The sequence below is a fragment of the Saccopteryx bilineata genome, chromosome 6, assembly GCF_036850765.1.
Source record: "Saccopteryx bilineata isolate mSacBil1 chromosome 6, mSacBil1_pri_phased_curated, whole genome shotgun sequence".
NCBI classification, from domain to species: domain Eukaryota; kingdom Metazoa; phylum Chordata; class Mammalia; order Chiroptera; family Emballonuridae; genus Saccopteryx; species Saccopteryx bilineata.
In genome coordinates, this window is record NC_089495.1 from 131,769,025 (window position 1) to 131,789,301 (window position 20,277).

The 20,277-nt window shown below is 56.2% G+C and overlaps 1 protein-coding gene and 1 non-coding gene across 6 annotated transcripts in view; one reads left to right on the forward strand and one right to left on the reverse strand.

The window, feature by feature from the left end:
• The window catches only part of DPP6 (dipeptidyl peptidase like 6), a 590,008-nt gene that overhangs the window by 565,610 nt on the left and 4,121 nt on the right, over positions 1-20,277 (forward strand). For all 5 annotated transcript variants that reach the window (XM_066235792.1, XM_066235795.1, XM_066235791.1 and 2 more), the window contains exons 17-22: positions 1,217-1,264; positions 7,429-7,527; positions 10,431-10,500; positions 13,152-13,346; positions 16,433-16,487; positions 19,222-19,333. In XM_066235792.1, the coding sequence (XP_066091889.1) occupies positions 1,217-1,264; positions 7,429-7,527; positions 10,431-10,500; positions 13,152-13,346; positions 16,433-16,487; positions 19,222-19,333 (579 nt within the window). The remainder of the gene's footprint in view (positions 1-1,216; positions 1,265-7,428; positions 7,528-10,430; positions 10,501-13,151; positions 13,347-16,432; positions 16,488-19,221; positions 19,334-20,277) is intronic.
• TRNAT-UGU (transfer RNA threonine (anticodon UGU)) lies at positions 18,713-18,787 on the reverse strand. Its single transcript has one exon. It is a non-coding gene; the product is annotated as a tRNA-Thr (tRNA).

Genomic DNA, 20,277 nt, shown 5'->3' on the forward strand with positions numbered 1-20,277 from the left:
CCTGGACCTCTGCGCTGGATGGTGTCATGGTCCAGTCCCTGGGAACGGACTGGTTGTGAGGTCTGTCTCTCGGTTTAGCCAAGGCCTGGGGGGGGCTCTTTTCTCAAGTCCATTGGGGCCCAAAGGACAGCCCTCCCCTGCCCCTTTCTGGACTCTCTGCAATCGAACATGCAGCATTCACATCAGATATGTGTCACCCAGCACTGCCTGTATCCTAGGCACTGTTCTGGGTGTGGGAATGATGGCAGGAAGGCACCGTCTCAGCGTCTGTCTGCACGCTCACCAGAGCTTACGTCTGGTCATCGGGGGCGTTGCAGTAGGAAGTTCAGTGAGCGAGCAGACAGAATATCCGCGTGGTGGTGAGGTCCTGATGTGACAGTACAACTACCCTGACCTCTAGAGGAGCTGGAGGCAGGGTGGGGGGTAGAGGCTGATCGTGTGGGCGTTCAGGCTGTTCTTTGCGACTGGGGTTTGGGGAAGGTGGTTGAGCAAAGAAGGATGAGCACTGTGGGGTGTCTGGGGACAGAGAGTTCAGGCAGAGAGAACCAGCCCAGTGGGGACAGCGGGGCGTCCCTTGGGACCTGCAGGAAGTCCAGCTCGCGGGAACAGAAGGAGTGCCAAGGAGAGTAGAAGTCCGCGGTGACCCCAGGGCCCTGCCTGTCATGCTCTCGCAGTGATATAAAAATAGTTCTTCCCGAGATCCCCTCGGGCTATAAAGTGACTGAAGAAAGCTGACCAGGGTCCCTGTGTCCACACCTGTGCCTTCCTTCCCCTCCCTGGAGCCGTGAACTTAGACGGCCGCCCTGGGAACCAGAAACCCACAAGCTGAGGGGATGGGAGGGAAAAACCGTAACACAATTTTAACCTTCGCCAAACACTCCTGTTATGTGAATCCATTTTCCACAAAGCATCCCGAGGAGGGGCGGGGAGCCAGCCAAGGAGAGGCTACTCGGGACTGTGAACTGGGTGCAGCCAGCGTGGATTTGCATCTGGTCCCCTGGGGATGAAGTGATAAAAGGACAGAAAGCAGATGGCTCTTTGTGACATCACATGTTGTGGTATTTCAGTAACGTCAAATATACATATATGCTCATCGCGGGGTTGAGGTAACAGCTGACGTGGTAGCCAAGCCTTGGGTTCTCTCGCCTTTGTTCTCAGATCAGCTAACGGCCTGTTCTTATTTCTTTTCTGGCTTCGCTGCCTGACAACGATGCAGGTCCTGGAGTCCCCACGGTGACCGCCCACAACACAACAGACAAGAAAAGTAAGTGCCCTGTGGTCTTGTCTTGCCTATTCCTGCGACTCAGGGAGGAGAAGGAAGCAGAACAGGGTGATGACATCATCCAGCTGCATTTTCCTGTGCAGAGACAGAGATGGGTCTGTCCTTGCAGTTCAGAACATACTCACCCCCCCCCCATCGCCAATATTGCTTAAAGGCGGTGGAAGGAAAAGTGACAGTCCCCAAGTCAGGAGGCCCCACACCCCACAAGTGCCTTATATACAACACTGAGCATCAGCCCTGCTGTCTGCCCTGCCTTCCCCCTTTAAACGACCCCGCCGTGGGGCCAGGGCTCAGTGACACTTCAGAGCTTATCTGTCCTTGCGGGTATGGGGACACCGTCATGTCGCTACAGGGACGTGAGCCTTCCAGGGACTCTTGAGGAACGGGTAACTCTTTTTTTTGCTTGAAGGGACCCCACACAGGTAGACGTGGGACATCTTTCTTTATGTTTCCTCTTAAGAAAATATGTTTTTTTCATTTTGAGCATTTGTTAAAACTGAGGACTTTGCCTGCCTTTCCCGGTGAGGTGTTTTTCTCTGTGTTCTGAGCAAACCTGAGTGGGACGCATGGTCGAGTCACTTTCCTGGTCTAGACTTTGCTTTCGTACTGCAGGGTGTCACAGTGGGGGTGGAGGGACGCCGGGGCACAGTGCCCCGAACTCTGCGCCATTTCTGAACGTTCCTGTGACTGACTGGGGGAGGCTGCTTTAGAGAGAGTTCAGATGAAAATGTACCAAACGCTCTCCAGCCAGGGACAGCACGCTAACTGATGCTCTCAAAGCCCTGAGAGTGTTTCCTGATTCTACTGGGAAACCGTTTCCCAATGAGTGTCACCTTGACAGGTACCGGGGGTGAGGCTTTCAGCCTCTTCTGGGAACACAGGTTAACCCACAGCTCGTAGCAGAGCCCAGGGTCCCGGTTTTGCTCGTACAAAGCCACCGGTTTTTCGTAGCTACCCTGGGAGGACCCCTGGGTGGTCCCCACCATTGTCAGCACCTCCGCTCTGGGTCCTGTGGGTGCAGAGAAAGAGGTGTAACTTGTGTGGAGACTGAGCAGTGGCAGTGGCGTGTGTCATTTCCATCACCTGCCTGCAGGAGAAGCCACATGTGACCAGGGAGGAATCAAGGGAGGGAGGAAGATGGAAGGAGAGAAGATTGGCGAGGGCTGCGGTCACTCTCTCCATGAGGAAAAAGGACAGTGAGTCCAGGGTGGCTGCCCAGTACTTCCCGGGTAGCCGTCAGTGAAGGTGGCCTCCAGAGCCAGAGGGCAGACAGGTGCGTTCCTTGCAGAGAGGTCCGCAGGAGGGGGCCCCTGAGGCAGGCTCTCTGACTGGGGGGTGTGGACACCAGGAGTAGTAGCGGCAGCATTAGTGACCACAGCCCACGCCCCTGAGGCACTTTAGGGGCTGCGGTTGTTGTACTGTTGTACGTACTTCACACGGCTTAACTCCCTTCCTTCCCACCCAGGGCCTGGGAGGCAGGAACTGTGGTCACCCCCAGGGCCAGGGAGCATGACCGGATTGATCAGGCCACACAGGGTGGTAGCATTTGGAGCCCAGCAGCTGGCTTGGTGGAGCCTGATCCCCCATTCCAGTCCCCTGTCCAGCTCAGCTTGGCTGTAAGATCCTAGACCCGAACCGAGACAGCGGGGGACAGATGATCATGCCCCCATCCAGCCTCAGAGGCCCCCTCCCCGAAACCAGCCCATCTAGCCAGCCCGTAGGGCACAGCCTCCCCACTTCCCTGCTCGGGGGAGCCACACTGCCGGCAGGAACAGAGGGTCCCCATTCTGGGGTGAGCTCTACTTGGCCTCAGCATCCGGGGGGGTAGGACGCTGAGATTGGGAGCCCTGAGCCTTTAAACGTCCCTCAAATTCCAGCCATTCCATCCGTCACTTTAACGCAGTTGAGTATCCACCCTATCCCGTGGGCCGGCCACCTGAGGCTTTGCGTACCTGGCCCCATGGGTGCCTGATAACAGCGTCCCCAAGGTCTCATTGCCACGTGCACAGGGTCCTGGCCACAGGGCCTCCCTGCCAGCCCCCGGGACCCAGCAGCTTCTAGGGCTTTGCATCCTTGTCACCAGAGGAGGGCACTCACAGCCACAGCCTCTCCGATCAAGGGTCCCCCCCCATTCTGGCTGCCATGGCACTGGGTCCCTGATGGTGGTTGAGACTCACCCCGCGTTTGAACAGGGCCAGCCCAGCAACAGCCCACGCTCCTCAGTCAGGAAGGTAGCTGTGACCAACTGTCCTAAATGGAGGGGACATGGGGGCCCTGTGCCCCAGGCGGAGTGGAGGGAGGGCAAGGGAGCCTGGGGAGGTGGCCTTTGGGCGCGTGGAAAGCCTCGCCTGCCAGCTGACGTGCCACCTGTCCTATGTGACGGGAACAGACTAGAAGCCACGGGACACTGCACGGGTGGCCCGAGAGGTCCTGGCGGAGGTGACAGGTCTGGCTCTGAAGGCGGCTGATGGCCCATCTCCCCCAGACCTGCTCTGGGACTTGAAATTACTGTCTCAGGCTGTTCTGTCCTTCCTGCCCCATCCCTGTGACCCAGGGGCGTCTTCCCCTTCAGAACATCTGATCCACAAACAGAGCCCGCGGGGTGTCTGCAGAGGTGAGTCTGAACTGGTTAAGAGCTGTCTCCTTAAGAACATAACTACGGATAGGACCATCGTGCTGCCTGGGTGTTCAGAGAGCTCCGGTGCTAGGGCAGGAAACCAGCACGGTCCCCACGGCCACACTGCTGGTCCTCCTGTGCGTGTGAGAGGGAGTGTGTGCAGCAGAAAAGGTGTGCAGGTACCTGGTCCAGGGGTAAGGGGACTGTCGCAGCGCTGTGACTCACCGCGCAGCTCCACAGCCTCCCGGAGGGAGCACCTGGGCTGGGGGAGTCCAGGGGTGACGTGTGCCCACTGACAGCCCACAGGGTCCCATCGGCCTGTTCATGAACTCAAAGATGTGACCCTCAGAGATCAGCATCCCTCCCTCCCACGTTCTTCCGTTGGGTTTTTATAAAGAAGCAAAACCAACCCCCCCACCCCCGCCCATGGCGGCATCGAGGCAGCGCTTTTACGGGGTCGTCCTGGGGTTGTCCTGGACATGGTGTGTTCGGCGTCCGTCCCTTCCCTCGCCCGGTTCTCCCTGTGCGGGAGCCACCCTGCCCCTCCCCACCTTCTTCCCGAGTAAGCGTCACAGGACTGCCCGCAGGTGAGACGGGGCACAGGAGATGCCAGGAGGTGTCAGCAGGTGTGGAATGACGGTCCCGTTGAGCCCTTGGTTGTCCGTGTGTCTGGAAAGTCCCCAGGGTCCCCGGGCAGCCTTTCTGGAGGGTTTGGGGTGACGATCTAGTCTGCAGACGGCTCATTGGGGTCCAAAGGCAGCACGTTTGGGGGCACGCTGGTGTCCAATTGATGCAGAGTGAGGGCTGGGCACCGCACGGGGCGTGTCCGCCCCTCCGGCACCCGAGAATGCTGGGACAGGGGCTGCGCTGCCGTCACCACACTCATTCTTGGTGGGGTGGAGTTGATAGGGGGACACAGTCGCCCGTTGCTGACCCGGTCCCCTGCCTAGCATGATGCCTGAGGCTGAAAGGGAACCAAAGGTGAATTCGTGCTATTATAAGGCCCGGCCTTCAAGTTGCTTAAAATCTGGCTGGAGAGGAAGTAAACAGCAATTACCCAAACTGTGTCAACTGACCTAACAGTTGGACATCAGAGCTCAGCTCTGATGGTGAGGGCTGCTCAGCTGAGGTGCGGAGTCTAGGATATCGGTGCCAGTGCTGGGCCTGTGTGTGTGCTGAGCTGTGCGGCCGCCCTGGGGTGGGGATGGCATCTGTGACGTCTGGTCGATGAGAGCACAGGAGGATGGGGCTCCTGACGCCAGAGGTGGGGGTTCAGGGGCTGTGCGTCAGGAGGCCACCGAGTAACCAGGAGCAGCCCAGGCGACAGGAGGCACAGAAAGTCCAGGTGGGGCAGTCAGCCGGGCCGCGTGCCCCTGCAGACGCGGCGTGACCTCTGCACCCACCTTGGGCACCCGCACTCCTGGCCCTGCCTGGTGACATCCCACAGAAACGGGGACAGAGCAGGCATCCCACCTCGCTGACAGGTCGGTTGCTGTTGGCTTTTGTAAGACTCTGCTCACTGATCCCCCCCCCAAATTCAGCATAGTGGTAACTTCCCAATGCCCAAACCAACAGGGTCTAGGGAGAGCCAGGAGTTGGGAGTGGGGTGGGGGGAGGGGGCACACCTTGTCTGCCTCTGGGCACCCAGGAGGCAGCCCTCAGGAGCGGGCTTTGTTCCCCCAGATCTGAAACAGCTGATTCCACCAAATGTTAGAGGAGGCAGACGTTTAATTAAGGAGTGGCCATTCGTGGGCTGCGACCGGAGGTACCCAGGGCCCCCAAGTCAAAAGCAGAGCCCCTTCAGGGGACGCGGTAATCTCTTAGTTCCTGCACTGAGCCACGGCCCCCTTCAAATGCAATTACGGGGACAGATAACATGGCTTAACTCGATTCCCCTGTGGGACAGCCAGCTCTCTGCTGATAAAAGCCAGTTGTGTGGGCAGTCATTAAATGAGAAATCTAATATTGGGCTAAATGTGATCGTCCCCTGCCTCGGTGCCTGTCTGGGAAGGGTGGGAGTTGAAGGCAGTTGATGTGCCAGGAGTGATTAGCCCGGGGTGCTCCCACCGACTGCTGGAGCTCTGAGGTCCAGGACTTGCAAACGCGTGTTTTGGTGACAAGACTGTTTGTGTTAACTCCCAACCAGCTTAACTCAGCAGGTAGCAAAGCCACACACATACCCCCAGAGTGTGACATTTCTCTTTCGGGCTCAGGCTTGGAGCTAGCAGGGGGAAGTCCAAAAGAGCCAATTCAAGTGCAAGCAGAGGGAGAGAGGCAGGTACCGTGAAACTGCCATGGGCCCCGTTCTGTCCTCTTTTGTTGGGGCATGAGGCCACCAGCAGCTGTCCCCAAAAGGCAGGGCTGCTCCTGTGAGAGGGATGGGCCCATCTCCGTTCTTCTCGGTGAAGACGTCATGCGGGCGTGCCTGCTCATGGCGCGCACCTTGGTAGGTGTCCTGTCCTCTGGTCCAACCCTGTCCGCACACCCCCGAGGGCCTTTGCTGTCACACCGGGGTTCACCTCATAGGCAGAGAGGTAGAGACCACACCCATGTCGGAAGGTTGAGGCTTCGGGGTGCCTTTGCAGACAGAGTTCCTGGCACGTGCCTGTTGTTCCTAAAGGGACTGCTTCATGTTCATGGGGACACTGCCCACGGTGGCAGTGTCATCTTCGAAAGGTTCGTGAAGGTTTCACACGTGGTTTGATGAGCCCAAAGTGGAGTCCCCCAAAGATAAAATTCCCTTTTGAATAATGGACCACAGATCGTCCCCTTGTGGAGTCTTACCCTGAGAAAAACAAAGGGAAGTTGGATAGTTTCTTGTTTGTTTTTTATATATCTGATGATGAAATGAGGTGAAAAGGCCATTTCCATAGGGGCTTCACGTGGGCGGGCGAGGGGCATTCTTGGAATTGGAGACACAGGCCCAGGGAGCACCCCCCTGTTGTTACAACCCCAGGGAATGGACTTGGCACAGGGAGAGGAGACACGGGCTTGGCCACATCTCTAATGTCAAGGGGGGGCGGAAGGGTTAGGATCGAGCTGTCCACTGCTTTGCTCCTCCAGACTGAGGGGTCCCAAAGCCAGGCGGCCTTATGATTGAGGTAAGAAATTATGCATCTTACACTTTCCTGGAAAATGTAAAGACCACGTGGCTATCCTCCATTCCTCCCTTGGTTATTGTGGTATTTGGAGAACCATGTGTCCTAACAACAAAATGATGGTTGTCTCCCCAAATCAGCAGTCTTGAGGTTGAACATACCCAAACCATGGAGAACGAAACTCTGTGGGGTTGGGGGTTGGTCAGGGGGAGAGGTAAGGGCCCTAGTACAGTGGGAAGGATCTTCCATCTGCCCAAGCTCCCGGTTGGACCCTCAGCAGGCATCCCAAGTCTCCGTCTCTCGGTTCATGTGATAGAAACAACACGACTCCCCCGCAGGATGGTGTGGGAATCTGTGACGCAGGGGACGCCAGTGGCTTCCATACACGGCAGCCGGATCTCAGCATGTGATTTCTTCTCTTCCTCTTCCAGAAATGTTTGACCTGGAAACGAATGAGCACGTGCAGAAGGCTGTGAACGAGCGGCAGATGCCGCAGGTGGAATACAGGCAGATCCGGATCGATGATTACAGTAAGCGCTGCGTCCGTCCCTTGAACAGGAAGAGGCGGAGGTTTGCGCGGACGGGGCCCCCCACAGTCTCACACCTCCGTCCCCCTACTGAGTGAGGCACTTTCCACATAGAGGGTTACTCTAGAGCACACAGGGGTCCCGTCTGGTGTAGAGAGCCCGGCGGAGAGACTTTTAGATTTCGGAGGGAAATCTGGCCCACCCACATGGGTCACTAGTTCAGACTCCCACACGGAACCTGGAGTCCTGGTATTCAGACCCAAATGTATGAGCACCCTCAAACTGACTGGTTATGTATTTTTTGTGCAGTTCTTTTGTACGGATGAGCCAACAGGTAAGAAAATGAGACAATTTTAGATGGGTGGGCAGATGGGATGGATGGAGGATGCATGAGGAATGTTGGATGGATGGATTGATGGATGGATGTTGGATGAATGAATGGATTGATAAGGGATGGATGGATGGATGTTGAATTGGTGGATGGATGGATGTTGGATGAATGAATGGATTGATGAAGGAGGAATGAAGGGATGGATTGAGGGATGGATGGATGGATGGATGTTGGATGTATGGATGGATGAGGGATGGATGTTGGATGGATGGATGGATGGATGGATGGATGAGGGATGGATGTTGGATGGATGGATGTTGGATGGATGGATGTTGGATGAATGAATGGGTTGATAAGGGATGGATGGATGGATGGATGAAGGGATGAATGTTGAATGGATGGATGGATGGATAAGGGATGGATGTTGGATGGATGAATGGATGGATGAAGGGATGAATGTTGGATGGATGGATGAGGGATGGATGTTGAATGGATGGATGGATGGATGGATGAGGGATGGATGTTGGATGGATGGATGGATGAAGGGATGAATGTTGAATGGATGGATGGATGGATAAGGGATGGATGTTGGATGGATGGATGGATGGATGGATGGATGAAGGGATGAATGTTGGATGGATGGATGGATGGATGAGGGATGGATGTTGAATGGATGGATGGATGGATGGATGGATGGATGAGGGATGGATGTTGGATGGATGGATGGATGAAGAGATGAATGTTGGATGGATGGATGGATGAGGGATGGATGTTGGATGGATGGATGGATGGATGGATGAGGGATGGATGTTGAATGGATGGATGGATGGATGAGGGATGGATGTTGGATGGATGGAGGGCTTGAGGGATAGATTGAGGGATGGATGTTAGATGGATGGAAGAGTGGACAAATACATAAGCAACACCCACATTTCTTCTGACCTGGCTGTCCCTTCTGTGCCTGTCTGCACACCTCAGGACAGGCCCCATGATTTGTAGAGCCCAGTACAAAATGAACACATGAGGCAGGTCACTGACAGTCATGAGGACAGCAGAGCACGCAACCCACAGAGCCACAAAAGGCCCTCGCCAGGGACCACGCAGGTCTGCACCGGTCACACACTGGGAAACCCACCGGTGGCCCTCCATGGCCAGACTCCAGATTCCTGACTCCCCTTGCCAGCAGTCAGGAGCTGTCCCTGAACCCTCCCTTGCAGTGTTCTCAGATCCGTTGCTTCCCACCCCAGCCTGTGAGGACCCATCACATTCCTTTGTGCAGTTCCTCCTCGTCCCCAAAAGCCAGTGCCCACTTCCCCGATCCACTCTGTGCGCTGCCATCATGGCGACATTTCCCCAGTCCCGGGGCACTAACGGGCGATGCCACCCCCTACCCAAAAAGGGCAGAAAGAAGACCAGACACCAGTGATCCACCTGCTCCTCCTTCTTGCTAGTCTGAGGTTTGGCTTGATGTGCGGATGGAGGTGAAGGGGCCACAGAAAATCTGGAAGATGTTGCTCTGCAGACCTGTTTTTGTTTTGTTGGGATTTTTGTTTTTTGTTTTTTCCATTGGAGGCTACGGTTTTCCCTGAAGCAACGCAGCCTGCTCTCAGGGAAACTGGGATACACAGTCTGCCAGTCCTGGCGTGTTCTGCCTGTGGGTTTATCATCATCGGTGGCAGGGGGCAGCTCAGACCATGTTTTATGGATCTTTCCTTGATAAAGCCTGAATGGTCTTTCTGCGGGCCATGGATCCAATTTGCAAGCCATTAACATTCAGTCACCATCCCCAGTGAAGGAGAGACCCTGGCCAGGGCTGGCTGCCAGCCTGGGGAGCGTCAGCAGTCATTCTATTGGGAAAACTGCTAATTCCGATTGAATTGCTAATCTGGGATATAGTTACTATCACTAAACAATGTCCTGGGTGGAAAGGTTTGTTTGGGGGTATGGGGGCGCAGAAGAAACTGGTAAGGAAAATTCCACACCTTCACTGTGCCATACTGCCAAGAACCAGAGTTTAATGGCCTTGGGCTTCCCAACTCTCTCTCCGTGTGTGTGTGTGTGTGTGTGTGTGTGTGTGTGTGTGTGTGTGAGAGAGAGAGAGAGAGAGAGAGAGAGAGAGACAGTCCACAGACACTCTTGCTCAACACCAGCCTGCACGTAAGCTGGCTCAACACCCCTGGCTTTGCACAGAGGGTCTCCACCTCCCTCAGCCCCCTCCTCGGAGCTGCCAGCCCAACCTCATGAGCAGACCTTCCATCTCTCTCTCTCTCTCTCCTCATCATCCTGGGGCTCCCCCGGACGCCCCTACCGCTGCCCTCGGGGTTTCATCTCTCCCTGCCCGGGTAGCCATCTGTTAGCAAAGCCTCGGGAATATCCAGTGGTTTCTGCTTTCCAACCTATTCCATCTGCAAGATTGAATCTAAGTGTCTGATCGAAACTAAGGCTCAAAGATGGTGGGTGACTTTCTCAAGACCACCCAGGAGTCACAAGGTGACCATCAGGGCCAGCCCTGAAGTCCTTCCCCTTCCTCCAGCAACATGGCCCGTAACCTGCTGCCTGTTCTGTGTCTGCGCAGGTCTGCCCATCCAGGTTCTCAAACCAGCAACCTTCAGCGAGAACACCCACTACCCCCTTCTCCTGGTGGTGTGAGTACCCCCTGCTTCTTCCTTTTTTGGGGTGCTAGCTGTGGGCTCTGTCACACCGTGGTGAATGGATGTTGAACTCTTAAGAAAACAAGAGGGAGAAATGTTGCAAAGGAAAAGCTTAGTTCAGCCGTCGGCGGTGACACCAGGGTCGAAGGCCAGAGGGCTCCAGGTCCCCTAGGGCGGTTTGTCCCCAGGCAAACGGAGCTGCAGTCAGACTCCCTGTGGCCCTGCTGCGGCCAATCGTTAGGCTCAGACACAGTCCTGAAGGCTAGTGGCCAAGTCAAGCCGTGCACCTGGTAGGTCAGGTGTGCTCTGAGGCTCGCCTGGGGTGGCCCAAGAAGCAGCTCACTCTGCCCACAGCCTGAGCGGCGTTTCCTGCTATGAAACTGCCTTGAACCCCATTTGTTTGCCAAGAAAGGATTATTTCAGATATTCCTCGTGCTCACAAACAGGTCCCCAGGTTTAGATTTTGGGAGCAGCTTTCTAAAAGCTCTTGAACCTCCCCTGAAGGTGTGGCATGCGACCAGGGGTCCCACCTGTGTGTGCAGGCCTGCCAGGGCTATCAACCTGGGGTTCCCAGTGCCTCCAAGCCCCGAGGTCCGGGCAAGGGTTCACTGGTGTTCACATCACCACGCAGAGGCACTTCTGTGTTTACTTGTAAGCGGTCAGCAGTCAGGAAAGAGCAAGGGCCTGCCCTAGGGTGTTTCAGGGGCCACAGTGATTACCTCACTGAGTGTCAGAGAGCCTGGTGGCCCTGCTCGGACCTGGAGACCGTCTGCAGGGACAGAACACCTGGGGCGCAGAACCAAGGCTCTGACCCACTTTCCTCACTATCTGGACAGGTTGGCCCTTTGGCAACAACTCCAAACACACACACTGCACACATCTCCCATCCTGCCCCCAGTATGCAGATCTTCATCCTTTCTAAAAGACATTAATGACAGCTTTTTTCCACAAATGCCGGCTGCCTCAGTAATCTGAGAGAGACCCCGGCAGGGTTCTCAGTGTGCAAACAACTCGCTTCCCTGAAGACCAGCCACCGCTGAGCCCATGTCCCACAGGCCGCTGGGCAGCCCGTCACCTTGCCGGTGAGGCTTTTTACTGTGACTGCAAACATGACAGCAGTGCAGATGGGGGACCTCAGGGTGCCGAAGGAACTGGGCCAGGCGGTACTGATATAAAACAGAAAATCCCCCCAAAGTGACTCACGCACCCTTCGCGTGTATGACATCACAGAGGGTCCATGTTTAGTCCTCAGATGTGGTGCCACACACACACACACACACACACACCTGCCTGCCTGCCCTCCATCCTTGGCAGGAAGCCCAGATGGCAGTGACAGCAGAGGCAGTCACCTCCGTGGGGGCAGCACCTGGCTCTCAAAGTGGGGCAGCACCATCTATATGTTGCTGTTCCCAGGAGGGAGGCTGGAGAGGCACCGGCCTTCCCTCCAGTTCATCCTGTCCTCTCTGAGAGGAAGATCATTTCAAAGCCACCCCTGTGCCCACTGGTGTGCCAGCCAGTGCTGGGACCCCAGGTCTTCATTTCAGAGGGCCCTGTTGGCAACACTGGCCAATTTCCATGGTGTAAATGCTGAGCCACGGGTGGCAACAGCCGGCAGGGCGGTGTCCCTGCATGGGGTGGGCAAGACAGGAGCCCAGTGGAACCGCCTAGGTCAGGGCTCGGGAGCCCAGTGGGACCGCCTAGGTCAGGGCTCGGGAGCCCAGTGGGACCGCCTAGCTCAGGGCTCGGGAGCCCAGTGGGACCGCCTAGGTCAGGGCTCGGGGGCCCAGTGGAACCGCCTAGGTCAGGGCTCGGGAGCCCAGTGGAACCGCCTAGGTCAGGGCTCGGGGGCCCAGTGGGACCGCCTAGGTCAGGGCTCGGGGGCCCAGTGGGACCGCCTAGGTCAGGGCTCGGGAGCCCAGTGGGACCGCCTAGCTCAGGGCTCGGGAGCCCAGTGGGACCGCCTAGGTCAGGGCTCGGGGGCCCAGTGGGACCGCCTAGGTCAGGGCTCGGGAGCCCAGTGGAACCGCCTAGGTCAGGGCTCGGGGGCCCAGTGGAACCGCCTAGGTCAGGGCTCGGGGGCCCAGTGGAACCGCCTAGGTCAGGGCTCGGGGGCCCAGTGGGACCGCCTAGGTCAGGGCTCGGGGACACTCCGCCTAGCTCAGGGCTCGGGGACACTCCGCCTAGCTCAGGACTCGGGGACACTCCGCCTCGCAGGAAACAGGCCATCTGGGCCAGCGCATGCGCTGTCTCTGCTGAGTTCATCAAAAAGAGAATTTCTTCAAACCAGGGGTTCTGCTAAAGAAAGAAACACACGTCTTTGTCACGCAGGGGACGGGGGCTGGGGGACAGGGTGGGAGACACTCTGAGATCTCTGGAGCTGAGAGAAAAGGGAAGAGGCGTTCAGTGTTGGGAAGACAAGTCCTTTGGTGGCTGTCCTAATGAGTGCCACCTGCTTCAAGTGACCCTCTGAGCACTCACATTCCTCATCACCCCCTGCTGGCGGTAGAGACAATGCCCCTCACCCACCCTGGGTGACCAGACTGCGACGGAGTTGGCGGGTGGCAGCCAGGGGTCGCGGCCCCTCCTGGGTGGGCACAGCCCCCTCAGGAGAGAAGCCCAACACCCAGATGTGTTGTCTATTCCAGGGACGGCACCCCAGGCAGCCAGAGCGTGGTTGAGAAGTTCGAGGTGACCTGGGAGACGGTGATGGTGAGCAGCCATGGAGCCGTGGTGCTCAAGTGCGACGGCCGTGGCAGTGGCTTCCAAGGCACCAAGCTCCTGCATGAGGTACGGCGGCGGCTGGGCTCCCTGGAGGAGAAAGACCAGCTGGAGGCTGTGAGGTGAGACCCCCCACCCCCGCCACCAGCGGCCCATCCCAACAGGAGGGGCCGGGCAGGGCGCGTCTCCTGTCGGCCGCACCCCGGTCCTCTCTGACATCGGTCTAACGGTGTGCACATTCCGCGTGCGGAATCGCCCAAACGGAGCATCCCCACGGGTCGTGTCCTCCCAGAACCGTGGTTTTTCTGTGTCTAGCTAAGTCACGTGTCTGTTTAATTCAAACCAGGGCAGAGACAGTCAGACCTCAGCCAGTATCCACAGACATGTTGCCTCTCTTCCCAAGAGGGAGAAAGAGAACTTAAGTGTGAGATGGGTGTCCCCCCCCCCCCCGTGACTGAGACAAGGATACGTGCACCTGCACGTGGACAGTCAGAGAGCCTGTACGGCCCCAAAGAGTGGCACACAGCCTTGTCCGTCTTTCCCCCCACATGCCTGTTGTAGAGCCAGCAAGCTCAACCGATTGTCACGGAGACCAGAAAGGGCCTGGCACCGGAAGACAGATGCTCACAATTATGTATTGAGTTTTATCGTTGCCCAAGAAACAAAGACATCAAGCCCCTGGGCGGGCTCCACCTGGCCAGCAGGCACGCTGTGTAGCAATAGTTTGCAAAGACATGAGGTACAGCAACAGCAACACGAATGGGCAGCGCCCCTGAGAGACAACTCAGCTGAGTCCACAGACACAGACACCCAGAAGGACAGGAAGGGCCAGGGAAACACCATTCCCAGGGACCCAAGGAATGGCCTTTGTCGTGAACCATGGAGCGGGATGCTGGCACCCCGGGCATGCACGGAGGCGGCACCGAAACCCATACTGATAAGTGTTTGATGACTGTAAGCATCACGTCCCAGCTTCCCTGCTCTCACGCCTGTGTGCTCTGCAGGTTTAAAAGATTTCACTCCACTGGCTTTTTCAAAACATTTCCCTCATTTTAAAAAGATAGGTGGGTGGCATGTGCCAAGTCAATGATTTTTTTTTCAATGAATAGTGAGGGAGTGGACGCCTACTCTCTCCAGGGAGTTATGAGCTGGTGGAGGAGAGGTAGGCAGCATGTCCAGAGCCCTGTGTGTGTCACAGACAGAGGAGGGACAAGAGTCTGCAGACCAGATGGTCCAGGAAGGTGCTTCTGTGAGAGGCTTGCTTCTGGATGTTAACAACACAGGTGCACACAATATCGGATGTGCTTTAATGAGAAGGGCCCGTGTCAGCTCTGGAAGTTCAGAAGGGTGGCAGGCCGTGGGGCTGCTGGATTCAATGCCTGCAATGCTACCGAAGACCCAGGCCCTCGGTCTCTCTCTCCGCTCAGCCAACCACAAGGCCTCATCCTGGGCTGACTGTCCTCATGTACACAGAATGGCTGCCAGGAACTGGTCATTGCATACTCCTTCATTCCCCCGCCAGCAGATGGAGCAGGGAACCACTTACATAGACTTCCAGAAAGGAAGGGAGGAGCAGCCCAGAAGCACCCAGCATGGCTCCAAACTCCAGAACCTGCCAGTGGTGTGTGGGCAAGCACCCTGGGGCTCTGTTGAGCAGGAGGATGAGCAGGTGGACACTGGGTCAGCAGCCAACAGCGTCCATGATGGAAGGGTCTCAGACTGTGCTTGGCAGTGATGGGGGGACTCACATGTGGGGCTTGCTCTGCAGAGATGGTGGCGGTCTTCCGACCTCGCCATCCCACCTCCTCCGTGCCTTTCCACCCGCCCACTGCTTTCTCTTGACCTTGCTCACCCTGGTCTGACCCATCCCTGTGGAGCACAGAGGCCTCTCCGGTCACCAAAGGTCACAGCGTCCTTCAACCACTTAACTGTGTCTCACTGCTCTCCCCTGAGCTCAGGGACAAGTGGGCAACAGGCTATTTCTCATTTGCAGTGTTTTCTAAAAATAGGGAATTGATCCACCATCTGTTTGCAAACAAGGCAGAACCTGTTCTGGGAAAACAATCGACAGGGCTGGTTGTAAGGCCGCTGCAGCTTATGAGAACAAGAGAATACGTGTCCTTCACAGGACGCCCGCCATCGTAACATGCAGGCTCTTAGGGAACCGAGGCCCTAACAGTTCAAACCCAGGACAACTCCCCGCAGTTCTGCTTAGGACCTGGGATGCTATTTCCATTCATCAGAGAAGGAGAGATCGTCCCTTTATCAGTTTAAGGAACCATGAGGCCAGCTCCCTGAAGCTCTGACGCATTCACATCCCTGTCATCCTGGGGCTCAGGGTGGCACTTTCCATGCAGGTTACATGCGCAAAGTCCCCTCCCCGGCCAAGCCACTGTGTACGGGAAGAGGACGGTCATGTGAACGGATGGTGTGGGCTCAGCCCACAGCCACACGAGGGGTTCTAGCACGGGATGCAGAGCAAGCAGCTTCCTGGACAGGCCCTTGCGGGACCGAGACCTCACCCCCGAGGGCAGGCAGGGATTGTCCAGGCGGGAAGTGGGAGCCGCAAGCTCCAGACAGCACACGTAGTGAGCAAAGTCAGGGGTCATGCAGGGCCCAGGGTGGACGAGCCGTGTTGGAGCAGGAGGGGCCGGCAGACCAGGATGGGGCAGGAAACACTCACAATTGGTCATTGGGGGAGCAGCGGACACGGCAGGGTGAACTGCCACCCAACATGCATGAGACCAGGGATCCCATCTCAGGAGTTGGGAGCAAAGGACAGCTCAGGTAGGGTGAGAGCCCAGCTGCCTTACTCCGAGCCCTGCTACACAGAACCAGAGCATCTTCCCAGTGTCTGGGGTGGTTGGGAGTCACGTGGTTTAAGTGAGGGCGGTAACAACTTGAGGACAGAGACCAGGGATGCCAGAGCTGCTCTGCACTCACAGTTCTAGTAGGGTGAGCTTTCTGCACCGTGATGCCCTTTGGAGCCTCCGCACAGGCGGCCTGGAGTTTTCACGTGCATGGGCAGAGATGCCTAGGCACCTACTAGATTTACGCAGGAAATAGGTCAGAATTCCGGTATTTCCTTGGCTTAAATAGTGGTCCTCAACTCTCCTGACTGCTGGGGAAGACTGCTGGGGAGCCCGCCCGCCCCAGGGAACAGACAAGCCTGCGCTGCAAGCTAAATCCCTCTGCTTGGGCTTTGCAGGACGATGCTAAGAGAGCCATTCATCGACAAGACACGCGTGGCCGTATTTGGGAAGGTGAGCCGCGCCGTCTTGTCTGCCTGATCACACTCCCCGCCCCGTTCAAGACCGTAGCTGTGTGGTCCGTCACCCAGGCTTGATCCCAGTTCCTTGGGGTGTCTGTGGTCTGGTGGTGCGCAAACAGCTATTTTCTTCAGAGCGAGAGAAAGGGTGGGGTGGGGACCTCTCTCCTGGTGCCTTGAGAGCCGTGGCCCTCATCCGAGCCCTGGGAGGCCATGGGGTTCTCTGGCACAAGTCTCTTTGATGGACTGACATTGGGGAGCAGTTCTGGGTCACAGCTAAGCTGAGAGGAAGGTAGAGTTTTCCCCCTGCTGCACCCCCCCATGCATAGTCTCCCCCACTCTCCGCACCCCCACCAATGGTGCATGTGTTACAAATGGAACCTAAGCCAACATGTAATCACCCTGTGTCCACAGTTGGTGTGAGGGCTTGCTCCTAGTGGTGGTCACTCTGTGGGTCGGGAGTGATGTATAATGACACTTGTCCATCAGTAGAGTATCGTCCAGAGGAGCTGCATGCACCCCCTCATCTCTCCTCACCCCTCCTCCAGGAAGCAGACCTTTGTGCTGTCTACACAGTGGTGCCCCGTCCAGAGCGCCGCATAGCTGGGGTCAGGCCCTGGGTAGCCCTTACCATCTGGCCTTCTCCCTGGGCGGCAGCCCCAGTCTTTTCTTTTTTGCTCATTTCTTTTTGGTGCTGAGTGATAAACCCCATTACCTGGATGGACCACCATGTATTTATCCATTACCTGCTGACAGGCGTCTTGGTCACCTTCAAGTTGAAGCAGTTCTGACTGGAAGCTGCTGTAAATGTCTCTGCACAGGTGTTTGTGAAGATCTAAGTTTTCAGCTCCTTTGGGCACACACCAAGGAGCACAATGCTGAGTCATGTGTGTGGTGACAGCATATTTTGTAGGAAGCCACCAGGCTGCATTCCCGAGTGCCCCCCCCCCAGTCTGTGGCTCCCCACGATGCTGGGTGAGGGCTCCTGCTGGCCCACGGTCTCACCTGCCCTTGGTGTTGTCTCAATATCCCTTTTCAGAAACTAGACTGCAAAACAACTTGTGAGGATGTGTAGGTTCCAGCGACGAGAAATAGTATTTTGCAGAAACCACAGAGACTTTTTTATTGTCATTAGAACAAAATAGTCCAGTTCTGTGGAAAGAATACCATGATGACATGACAGGGTTAAACATGTAGGTCACACACAGTTCTGCAGTGAGTCAGCATGGGCTTTGTACCTAGTGCCCAGCAGGTATGGGGTTCTCGGCTCCTGAACAAGCACACGCTCACGCACACACACACACACACACACACAAGCACACACACACACACCTAGAACAGTCTCCCCTATAGCCCGGCTCCCTTGAGCCTTTACTCCCCCTTTGCTTGTCAAAGCAAAGCCCACCTTTGCTTGTCAAAAGACCACCCTTTGGCAGACCACAGCATACGTGGACCAAGGACATTCGAAAGCACCCAAGACAGGTGAGGGCGTCAGGCTTTGATCTCTCTGGGAGGCCCACATTGAAGCGGGAACTGCGTGTCAGCCCCAAGGAAGGGCAATATAGGAATTTAAGGAATTCCCGTGGATGGACCATGCATGGGTATCTGTGTCATCGCGGCCCCTGAACTGGTCATCCCAGCCAGACCTTTTTTTTTTTTTCCTAAAGAGAAGCAGGGAGGCAGAGAGACAGACTCCCACATGCACCCGACCGGGATCCACACAGCATGCCCACCAGGGGGCGATGCTCCACTGCAACCAGAGTCATTCTAGTGCAGGGGTCGGGGAAACTTTTTGGCTGAGAGCCAAGAACGCTACATATTTTAAAATGTAATTTCATGAGAGCCATACAACAACACGTGTACATTACGCATTATCCAATAAAAATTTGGTGGTGTCACGGAGGATTGCCTCCAGCCACCCGCAACCATGGACATGAGCAGTAGGAAATGAACGAATTGTAATACATGAGAATGTTTTATATTTTTAATGTTTTTTTTATTAAAGATTTGTCTGTGAGCCAGATGCAGCCATCAAAAGAGCCACGTCTGGCTCTCGAGCCATAGGTTCCTGACCCCTGTTCTAGTGCCTGAGGTAGAGGCCATAGAGCCATCCTCAGTGCCCCAGGCCAACTTTGCTCCAATGGAGCCTTGGCTGCAGGAGGGGAAGAGAGAGACAGAGAGGAAGGAGAGGGGGAGAAGCAGATGGGCGCTCCTCTTGTGTGCCCTGACCGGGAATTGAACCCGGGACTTCCACACAGGGGCTGATGCTCTACCACTGAGCCAACCGGCCAGGGCTTACAGCCAGCCCTTGTTCGCTGGGTGCTGGTTGGCCCTCTGTCCAAGTCCCACAGAATCATACAAAATGGACTGGCTTTGCCTGTAGACGGGGAGTCGGCCAGAAACAGGTGCTGTTGGGAGGGGCTTGGTCACAGCCCTGCGCCCACACAGCACTCCCCAATCTTCCTACTTACTCTCACCTGTCGCCCTAGTATCCCTGGAAACTGCCCCCCAGTGGGCCAGTCTTGCCTCAGGTGACTTAGTTGGGCATTTATTTAGTTTTCATTGTTTACCCTCCCTTAAAATTTTTGAAGTTGATTTTTTTTTAAAGCAGCTACATGAAAAACATGGCCCTAGAGGCCACTATGCCTGAGGCTATTTCACTGGCGGAATTGTTGACACACCCACTGAGCCGTCTGTCTGTCTGTCTGTCTTCCCCATCTCCCCTCCAGGACTACGGAGGGTACCTGAGCACTTACATCCTCCCAGCGAAGGCGGAGAACCAGGGTCAGATTTTCACCTGCGGCTCTGCTCTCTCTCCAATAACAGACTTCAAGCTCTACGGTAAACAATGCTCCTGACCACACACACAGCCAAGCCCCCTGAGACCCCACAGCCTTCCCTTCAACTGCATCCCCACCTGCCCACCCCCACCTCAGGAACCCACAGTTGATAAACTACAGGGGGCTGTAAGGCTCTCAGGTGGAGCTCAGAGAGAGAAGGGGGGGGGGGGCCTTCAAGCCACTCCTCCAAGTGCCCATAAACCAAGTCCCAGCACACGTGACCAGAGTACGGACTCAGCCAATGGTTCTGCCTCCGCAGTGGGCGTGGGAAATCCTGAGGCATCAGCCAGAGGGAAGGAGCTGTCCTAGAACCCCCCAGGGCTGCCCTGCCTCTCGGCTCCCAGCCTCTGGACAGGAGCCCCGCATGGGCTGTGTCCCGGGGGGTCTAGTGGGCAGACGGGAGGTGCTCTGGGGTGTAAGCGGGTGCAGACCTGAGGACTCAGCTCCTCTCTGCCCTCCACCTGCTTTCCTCAGGGCCGTGCAGGTATGGTCAGCACCTGTCCTTGGAGAGAGTAGCTCTCTCACCGGCAGGCGTGAGACCAGGGTCAAGTGTCAGCATAACTTGCTGCAGGGACCAGACGGACATGACCCTCCCAGGTGTAGGGACCAGACCGCTGCCTGGGCACAAAGGTGGCTCTTGTCACTGTCCTCCCTCTGGACGGGCAGCCTTTTTCTCGGATGTGAACAGCTTTATGACGTGAACCCCCTTTTTTAAAAGCTCCCATGTGCCCCATCTCCACACCAGTGGACCCCAGAGGGACCCAGGGATCACTGGCATCCTGCAGCCGGAAGGCTCACTGTGCTAACCTTCACAGAGGGCGCCAATGCGAATTTCAACTTCTCTGAGAACTCACAAAATTTTTAATTATTTAAATTAGTTCTCCCACAGGAATACGTGGAGCATATTTTACATTTTTAAAACTCAGTCTTTCTTAATTTTGTTTA